At 40.2% G+C, this 10,543-nt stretch overlaps 1 protein-coding gene across 1 annotated transcript; it reads right to left on the reverse strand.

Moving 5' to 3' along the window:
- Positions 1–1,865: 1,865 nt before the first annotated feature.
- Positions 1,866–9,191, reverse strand: si:dkeyp-97e7.9 (DEP domain-containing mTOR-interacting protein). The gene is made up of 9 exons (XM_054785155.1): positions 9,068–9,191; positions 8,825–9,003; positions 8,625–8,748; positions 5,172–5,350; positions 4,868–5,080; positions 4,654–4,791; positions 4,513–4,583; positions 2,359–2,463; positions 1,866–2,273 (listed from the first exon to the last, which is right to left on the reverse strand). Exons 1-9 carry the CDS (start codon positions 9,148–9,150, stop codon positions 2,148–2,150), a joined length of 1,218 nt encoding a protein of 405 aa, XP_054641130.1. The 5' UTR covers positions 9,151–9,191; the 3' UTR covers positions 1,866–2,147.
- Between the last annotated feature and the right edge of the window lie 1,352 nt (positions 9,192–10,543).

Consider the following 10,543-nt stretch of genomic DNA (forward strand, 5'->3'; position numbering starts at 1 on the left):
CGCGGGGGCGGAAGTTGTAAGAGGCAGCGAGCTCTGCAACGCTATTGTGGAATTTGAGTTGAACATTATTTTTATTTTAATACAAATATGTATCTTATTCTCCTGGAACATAGACTCGTGAACATACAGGAAGTAATAAAAGTAATATTAGGTTCCGTTGCACGGTTCACAGTGCAAAATGTCCTTATCCTTGTTTTAGTTTACAAAGAAAGTAATAGTAAGTTGTGATTAACCGTTACAGAGGTGTTGTTGTACTAGAAATAATACAGCAGTAAATTAAATTTGACAAAAAAGCTCAATTATAATTCTAAACAGCAGAAGTATGTACAGTATACCAGTTCAAAAAAATTGTACCGATGGGAATATTGTGTAGAGTTCTGAGCTGTAATTCAGTTGGTAGTTGTAGGGGGCAGTGGCGTTTGCATGCTGGATTTGAGCCAGTGCGGGAGTGAAGAAGAGAAGAAGAAGAGTGTTGGCGGCTGCGTTGCCAGAGGATGTACGCTCAAGTCATTATTATTATTATCATCATTATTATTATTATCATTTATATTATTATTATTTGAAACAATGAAAAAAAACGTGGCTATTAGCGACCACAAACAGGATACATGATCTTGTACTGCGCCTGATGTGCATTGCCTCACGTGTCTCCCAGCCAGGCGGGGGCGTTGTTCTGCCAGTGGCAGTGTTTCCAACAGCTTGTTTAAAGGTAAAACTGCATATAAACTGTAGTAGACGAAGTCTGTGGTTGTGTTTTACATTAGCAGATGGTGTGGAGCAACGTCTAATCAGGTATGTACGATAATTTTCCTCAAAATACGATAATTTTAAGCTTCTCGTATGATAATTTGTCATGTCCCATCTGGCAACAGTAGGCAACGTTGCCAGATGTACGACAATTCCAACCCCTTACGAACACCTGACTAGTGTTTGCTAGTCGGGTGTTCAAGCCGACTGGTTTATATTTTATTTTATTTTGCCTTGTAGTGTTTAGGCTTTTAGGCTTTCATTTATACTGCTACTGTACATGCTTGACCAGTAGAGGGCACTGTGACACTGCTAATGGGACCAACAGAGGCTGGGGAGCTTCCGGTAAATAAAAAGCTAGGTTTTAGCTTTATGATACAACCGGGACAAAGCGTGTGATTAAAGATTATGAAGAGTTAATGGGCCTGCTTAATTCTACACACCCACAGAACACTACCTCTTTTAGAAGAGTCTAGACGACCATTTGTCCTTTTTTTCAATATCTCCTCCTCCTTGCTCCTATGCTCGACCACTCCTCTTCAAAGGTAAATAACTTTTATCATGACATATTATTATATCATTTTTATTATTGTTTTTTCATTAATTATCCTCGTTTAATATTACTACTGCATCCAAACTCATATTTACATACATACACATATACTGTATATGTGTACACGTACACGTAGTACCTATATCATTGGTAATATTAATTTTGTTTAAACTTAAGAACGATTCGACTTAAGAACGGTCGTCTGGAACCAATTGTGTTCGTTAGTTGGGGACTTAGTGTATATATTTTTAAAATCCCATAATGTACAATAATTTGACCCCTTCAAAATAGAAAACACAAACAAGATATATTTTGAAATGAGCAAAAAAGATATTGGAAAATATTTTTTAGCATATTTCTTAGCAACTTGAGCTTTTCAACTTCACTCTTATTATCTTAAAATTGGCATCAGAACTTCTTTGTTGTTTTGGGAAATTACCCAACCTTTAATGCTGCATTCGCACTTGTCGTTTGGTACTCTGGTCCTGGCCAAAACAACAACAACAACAACAACAATAATAATAATAATAATAATAATAATAATACTAATGGCGTTTTTGTCATTGGACCTGTGCAATAAAAGCCAAACTGTGGCATAAAGTAAGCGTAGTCGCTGGGAAGCATTTGCAACTTCTTACGTGTTCTAACTCAAATATTCCAAAGTAATGTGCGTTCTCGGAACATACGGAACTCAAAAATTCCAATACAAAATACTCTCTGCTGGGTGGAATACATTGGTTATTTTTTATTCTGCTCTTTGTATTTATTTCTATTCTATATCTAATATGCTCACAGGACAAGACCTGTTCGTAAATAACTGTAATACTCAAGAGCAAAAAAATAAAAATTATTCCAATGGCTCCATCACTTCGAGGACAACAATGCGAGGTCCTGTCATCACCAATGTGGTCAATGTCCTGTAGTCCAGATAGAGTACACACTGTCCATTCAACTGACAGACAAATTGCTGCACCTGAAAGAAGGGCATGGTTTGAATAAGCCATGTCCAAGTATTTATTGTTTAATATTTTGTTATTTCCGGTTTTAATGTGTATCACCTTTACTCCGGCAGCTGCTGCAGGGCTTCCAGGGTCAACAGCTTGTACATAACAAGGAGCCACTCCCCGAACGACAAAGCCCCAACCCAGCGCATCGCCCGTCACCTGGGAGTGAGCATTTTACAATAACCATACTTAGAATATAGAACACAAATGTGTACAGTTTCTTTGTGTGAAAAACAAATAGAACTTTTAAGTTTCAAAAATAGCATAATTCATGATGTTGATTTACAGCAAAATGGTATTGAAATTAGTAGAGTAAGAGAAATCAAGTTTTTGGGTGTAATTCTGGATGAGAAGTTGTGTTGGAAATCACATATACAGTACACAAAGGTAAAAATAGCCAAAATAATAGCATTGTTCCATAACGTAGAGCATTCACTGGATAACAAAGCAATGTATACTGTATGTTGTACAACACCATGATTGTTCCACATCTGACCTATTGTATTGAAGCATGGGGAAATGCTTGCAAAACATACACTCAGTCAATATTTATTTTGCAAAAAAGAGCAATAAGAATAATCAGTAGAAAACAATATAGAGACCCAACAAATACACTATTTCTTAAGTTAAAACTATTGAAATTTTATGAATTAGTAGAATATAATATATTGCAAATTATGCTGAAAGCTTATAAAAAAAAAGTTTGCCAGTTAATATTCAGAAAAGATTTGAAAGAAGAGAAAGTAAGTATTTGTTAAAAGGTACAATGATTTTCAAAAAAACAAAATTCAGGACTAAAATGAAGGAACGTTGTGTTTCTGTAAAAGGAGTAAGTTTATGGAACAATCTAAATAAAGAAACTATAGAATCCAAGTCTGATACCATATTTTAAAAAATGGTTAAAAGGAGTATGTTGAGGAAATATGAACTATCTCAGTTATGATTGGCTGTCATACTATGGTTATTTTTGTTGTGGGAAATGGCATTGGTTGAGTTGTAATTGAAATGTGTAACCACCTGTGTGGCTGGTTACTATAGGTATATTTTTTTGTTTTTATTGTTTTTAAATATGACTTTGTTTGTGGCTGAAAAAGGGGCAGAGATAATAAGACTTGTCTTCTTTCTGCTCCCTTTCATTCTGGTTTGAAGAGTGTTTGGTTTTATGTTATAGTGTTTTAATATTGTTTGTTTCTTTTCTTCTTTCTGGAATGGAATAAATGTTTCAATCAATCAATCAATCAATCAATCAATCAATCAATCAAAACCCCTACACAGAACAACATCTTCAGCGACGCCATGAGCCACGTCATGGTAACCGTAAAGATGTTCGTCACTTGTAATTGTAAGTGCTACTTTTCTCTGTGTGACGAAATGATACATTCATTCATTCATTCATTTTCTTGCGCTTATCCTGTACAGTGTCACAGATAAGCTGGAGGTGAACCCAGCTGACTTTGGGTGAGAGCAAAGGTACACCCTTCAGGGCGCGTACAGACAGTGGCGGTTCTAGCTATGGACCATATGGACAATTGGCCACAGCGTTGGTCCGCCCAGGGCGTCATTCAAGCCAGAACCGCCACTGCGTGTAGCGTATAGACAAACAAACATTCACACTCACATTCACGTCTATGGACAATTTAGAATCTCCAATGAACCCAGTGTTTCTCAAATAGTGGGGTGGGCCTCCCGGAGGGGGTGAACTGTGAGAGGGGGGCGTCAGAGGCAGGGAGGACTTTCATTATTAGTGCAGACCTGCCAGCATGTATGAATTTATCGTACTCAGCGTACAATTTGATTCTTGAATACACTTGTATGCTTTACTGTTCTCCATTCTGTTCGCTAGTTTCAGTTTCGCATTCAGTCTGTACAGTACAGATAAATAAGTACATATCAGTTTCTCAGTAGTATTTCAAATTGGGAGGGGGGCGCGAAAACATTTCTGTTCCCTAGTGGGGGCATGACAGAAAACAGTTGAGAACCACTAAGTTCACCTAACATGCTCGTGTTTGGACTGTGGAAGGAAACCAGAGTACTCGGACTGTGAACCCACACAAGCATGGGAGAACATGGAAGCTCTATGCAGAAAAGTCCAAGCTTAATTTGAAGCCAGAACGACATGTAGAGCCCAATCTATTTGTGGCGGTCCAAATGTATTTGTGGTGGGACACATTTCCACTGAAATAAATGATAGTTGCTATAGCAACTCACCGTCAACACTCTCTTGGTGAAGGGCGCTCCTGGTGCCAGTAACTCTTCACATGTAAAATGTCTTTTAAGAACTGCAAGAGCATGACTGTCATTCCTCCGTATAGCTTCAGCAAAAGAGCAAGACTGTAATTGTACACTTGCCCGATTTAGGGTTGCATCTTATGACTGGGGTTGATGGTAGCGGGACAAAAGGAGGAAGTCCAGCAGAGTGAAGCTGAAGGGAAATCAAGCTGCTTCGACAACCACTAGTCGCCTCTTTCAAGTCTTTACCGGCTCCCACTATCATTAAATGGTGTGAAAGTCAACTAGAATAGGACAGGAATATGCCACCATAAGGAGGAATCATTATTCTGACCTAACTGGAAAGCGCTGTCTGCCTCCTGGGGTTGTTTTTTGCGCAGAACAAATGGGCTGTCAGGGTGGCTGTCTTCATGCGTCGACACCACCGTGCCTTCATCATTGTCTTGCTCACTCTCATTCAGCAGCTCAGACAGGCGTCGTCTGCGGCGGAAATTGATGCAGAACTGATAGAGCAGTCCACTGTCAAAGAAATCATGTTTTTTGGCCACTGTGGAAGAGAGGGAGAGAGAGCAAAAATAAAGCAGAGTACTTCTAAAATGAGTATTTTTTTCATTGTTTTTTTGGTGCTGTTCCCTCACCGTGCTGAATGATGCCATGCTCTTGTAAAGCACGGCACAGCTCGAGGCCCCGGCGCCGGCTCTCTGCCTCTCCATTTTGTAGTAACCAATCAATTAGCTGGCAGCCAGGAAAAGAGCGCTGATAGGCAACACCAAGCTCCTCTCTCGCCTGCAAAATTGACTGCTTGTCCCCTATGAGACTGCATAAAGAACGGCATTTCCCACACATTCAGTTATTTGTGGTGGCCCGCCACGAATAAATGTGGACCTAAAAAGCCCAAATAGATTTAGCACTACCTGGTGTCCTCCCAACTCCGCCCAGTAGATGGCATCCTAACTGCTTTTTAACACACATCACACGCACCTGGTCTCTGGCAGAATAAGAATACGTAGCAGGAGGGATGAGTGTTGCCAACTCATTTAGCGAGTATTCAGACTACTCTATATTCTCTTGATCACACGTGTGAAACTCAAGGCCTGGGTACCAGATGTGGCCCGTGACATCATTTCATGTGGCCCGTGAACGCTTGGGAATAACGCACTTCTCCTTTTTCCTTCTAAATGTATTTGTTCTTTCATTTTGACAAAACATTGTACTGCGTGAAGTTCCTCTAAACCAGGGGTGCTTACACTTTTTCAGCCTGCGAGCTACTTTTAAAATGACCTAGTCCCAAAGATCTACCAGCTACTACGTATAAAAATAGAGAATATATATATTTATAAAAACATATGAGTAGGTATTGTGTATTATGTAGGTTATACATGCATATCAGGGGTGCATGCAAGTTACAAGTCAAAATGATCTACCTCTTTCTATAAAACATATAACATATATCACATCTACCTGGTAAACTTTGAAATACTATTGTAATTATTCATGATTAGTATTTCACCTTTTCAAAGTTTACAGGTAATCAATGGTAATTCTATTCAATATGGCAATAAAGGTAATCAATAGTTGTGTACATAAGCTGAGTACTAGTAATATGTCGTACGTAACGCACGTCATGTATTACATCCAGTTAGCATTTGCTATCAAACATTAGCCATACACAAGAATGGAAAATGATGATGCAAAACACCATGCAGCCCAAGTCAAGGCAACGTATTCAAAAGGTTTCAGCAACGGGCACATTTTCCATTTCATCCTGAAATAATAGTTTAAGAAGCAGACGTGTAGAAAACACTGATTTCTGTGGTGGACTTCATGACATCGAGCAAAGCCAGTAAACAATACACTTTTCTTTCTACGTAACTAGACAACTACAAGTCCACACATAACGTTTGTTATAGCTATAAACATCTTACCACTCAGCTAGTCTATCCATAATCACAATAATAAAGATGAAAGTTGCTTCTCCTTGCAAGAGCGAATCAGGAGGGTAGCTGACTAATGTCATATGACATCTACAAGGTGTTGTTTACACCGTGGGCCCAAACTACTGGTAGCTCGCCATGGACGTAACGGGCACCCCTGATCTAAACTTGAATATAGTCTGATCATGTAACAAGATATTTCAAGCAAGTCCCCAACTAACGAACACAACTGGTTCCAGACGACCGTTCGCAAGTCGATTTGTTCGTAAGTCCAACAAAAGGTAATATGACCAATGATATAGGTACTACATGTACGTGTATACATATACAGTATATGTGTATGTATGTAAATATGAGTTTGGATGCAGTAGTAATATTAAACCAGGATAAAAAAAAAAAAAAAAAGTGATATAATAATACGTAATGATAAATGTTATTTACCTTTGAAGAGGAGTGGTCGAGCATACGTGGTTGTGGTGGAGGAGGAGGAGGAGTTATTGAAAAAAAGGACAAATGGTCGTCGTGGTTAGACTCTTCTAAAAGAGGTAGTGTTCTGTGGGTGGTGTAGAATTAAGCAGGCCTATTAACTCTTCATAAACTTTAATCACACGCTCTGTCCGGGTTGTATCAAACAACTACAACTTAGCCTTCGTCTCTCCTCTTCGTCTTTTTCCTCTACCTGTTGGTCCCATTAGCAGTGCCACAGTGCCCTCTACTGGTCAAGCATGTACAGTATAAATATGGAGTTCCAAAAGGCAAAATACATGAAAATATACACCAGTCAGCTTGCGTTCGTATCTCCGAATGTTCGCATGTCGGATGTTCATAAGTTGGGGACTTAGTGTACTTGAGTGTCTGCTTGTCACCTTGACATTCTCACTTCTCTTCTCATTTGAATTTGTTAGTGAAAATATAGTAATCATATGCATGGGTGATGGGTAATAATACATGAGGTTATATTTCTATTTATATTTATAATTATATTTATTGACGGTACAAGTGGCCCTCAGAGGGCAACCATATCTGCGATGTGGCCCTGAATTACAGCGAGTTTGACACCCCAGCTCTTGATCAAAAAACGACTTGCGGCTGATGTAGAAACTTTTTCTGGTCTTTTTGGACACTTAAACATGAAAGCATGTATTGCTTTGCTGTGGCCGCTCCCCCATCTAAGAGCACCCACAGGCGGCTCCGTCTTGCTTGTGACATAAAAATGACATGCACATGCATCATTGCCAATTATGCAAATTAGATGACAACGTCAACCATCCCCCTCTCCCCACAACCCATCACCACAAATAGATAGCAGTCCTGTGGGAAACACTGCAAAGTATAAAATCTTATGTAAGAAATAGCGCACGTCCATAGGCAATGTTCATGTGACAGGACATATCGGGGTAACACTCACTGGCTGTTCATTAGTCTATTATGCTAAGAAGTGCTCCTAATGCGTTGGTGACTGTTTTAAACAGTTGAAGCCAACATCTGATGTAAAATACTTTGGCCATGGAGGCTCTCACAAGGCCAGATTAAAGGAGCTGCATGAACATCTGAGTGGTTGTGTGCTACACTGTGTACTGCCTGCCAAAACAAACAAGTCCCCAAACGGAAAGAAGATTTAGTTTTTTAGTATTTTCAGATATGGTTCCAAATGGATGGAATGAAAAACCATACTAAAGTAAACTAACTAAACCAAAAGGTACTAAATTACGACCGCGAGTACAGCGTACCGTTTCTTCAGTAGCACAGCAGAGCATGAACCTGAGTTTGAATGCAAATCTGCGGGTCCTCACCGTCTGATAGAATTAGACTGCTTTCATGAGGGAAAATTCATATAGCAAAATAAGATGTGTCCTGCAAATGAAATCCTTCTCCAAGTGCAGTAAAAAATCTCACCAGATTGGTATTTGTCAGGAATGACCTACTGCAGGGGTGTGATATGATGGTTTTATTTCTTTTTCATTTTCGAAAATGAAAGACAAAGCTTTGTGTTATTATTCATTCTTATTAGTAGTAGTATTCATCATTAGTATCAACATTTTGCCTTTTTTCTCGACATTGTGCCTTTTTGCTCTATTTTCCCATTTTTACTATGACATTTTAAAATTGATTTCTCCAAACCAAAACGAACCGCAGGGCCACGTGGAAAGCTCTTACTGTTCATGCAGTCGTTGTCCTCTCATAAAGATTTTCACTTCTGTGTTGAAGGGGAATGTGCCGTCATCTTTTCGGAAACGATACAGCAGTTTGGCATCCTTGAACTCTGACCTCTTATCACAAACTACAACAAAACAGAACGAGTGGCATCTTTTTTAGCACGGCCGTCGCCTTGCTAAGGTGTGTCTGTGCTTTATTACCGTGGTGAACAATGTCCTGATCCATGAGGTGCTGCATCAGACAAATGGCTGTGGCCCGGTCCGGGGCCTCCTTGTGGCTCACGAGCCAAGCTATGAGCTCCTGCGCTACAAAGCAATTTGGATACGTTCTGAGATGGTACCGTCTGTCCTTGATCAGTTTTCCATCATGGAGCCTCAACCTTGAAGCAAAACTGACGTCATCCATCAAACCCTGACAGAATTTGAATTTGCGTTCCCTCATACCTGAGCTGTTCTCCAGCAATCATAACTTCAGCTTTGTGTTGTCTATCCATGGCTTTTCTCCTGATGCTGCTGCTCCGCTCCATGTTTGTCTGTTGACCAGAGAGTAAGTACAGCTGACGCTCGCTTCAGGCCCTCACGTGTTTACAAAATATACACCGAAAGACACTGAAGCCATGCGCCATGTGGGAAAGATGTTATGCATATACACACAGGAGGAACCGCAAAGAAAGGATGCCACCAACGACAGCAGTTGATAGTACAGAATATGCCTGGGAATACTCTCATTCATCCAGGTCGTTGTGTTCTCAGGGCGTTCCATCCATCTCAGCTGGACTGTTCAGGTTGTCTTAGAAGACATTTCGCCTCTCATCTCAGCAGGCTTCGTCAGGTCATGCTCAAAGACTAGGTGGGACACACACCAGTCAGGCTCGATAGGACACAGATAGGACTAGAGCTGTCCTATCTAGTCTGACTGGTGTGTGTCCCACCTAATCTTTGAGCATGAACTAGACTAGGGCTGTCCTATCTAGTCTGACTAGATAGGACTAAAGATGAGTCAGACTTGGTGGGACAGACTAGATAGGACAGCTCTAGTCCTTTCTGTGTCTGTATGTAATCTGACTCGTGTGTGTACCTCCTAGTCTTTGAGCATGACCTGATGAAGCCTGCTGAGATGAGAGGCGAAACGTCTTTCTTCTAAGACAACCTGAATAGTCCAGTTGCAATCGATGGAATGCCCTGAGAATAGCACAGTATACTACAATAGTACAGTATACTTGAATACACTACTGGTGCTACACTAGAAACTGTACGTGTGTATTCTGACTTTTTAATGCAGAAGTGCCAAAACATGTACAAAAAAATAACACTTTACAGGCAATGTAAATAAATACAAACTGGAAATATAGATGGACAGATTGATCAACTCATAAAGGACACAGGTGGGATGTATATATGAAAGACAAGTTAGCACTGCAGTATGATGATAAATGCTACGTTTGTTAACTTTGTTAACTTTATACGACTTTAGTTGCAATCCCGCTGCACTTGCACATACTCTATGCACGTTCAGGGGCAGCTACGCATGGTCGTTGTATTGTGACGCTTGTGATGTAGACAGATGGCCACCAGATGTCAGTGTTTGCCATGCAGTCAGGAATGAACCGCTGGCGTGTTTGACGTGAATATGTTGTTCAGTAAGCTCATCAAGGCTGCAACCCGAGTCTTTAGTTACTGATCGATAAATTCCTCAGGTAATGATTGAATAATTGATTGCTGCTGCGGGTGGTTGGCGCCTGCTCGACCAATGAAAGTATTGCATATATTTGTTATACACACATACATGTCATGAATACAAACCGTGATAAGGGAAGCAACAACAAGTTGCAAGGTAGATGCATTAAAGTGCATGACTTTGATGTGTGTTAGTCAAGTGATGGTCACGAGCAGCTTGTGGAAGGCCAATGGAGGCAGCTT

The sequence above is a fragment of the Dunckerocampus dactyliophorus genome, chromosome 8 (genome assembly GCF_027744805.1).
Source record: "Dunckerocampus dactyliophorus isolate RoL2022-P2 chromosome 8, RoL_Ddac_1.1, whole genome shotgun sequence".
NCBI classification, from domain to species: domain Eukaryota; kingdom Metazoa; phylum Chordata; class Actinopteri; order Syngnathiformes; family Syngnathidae; genus Dunckerocampus; species Dunckerocampus dactyliophorus.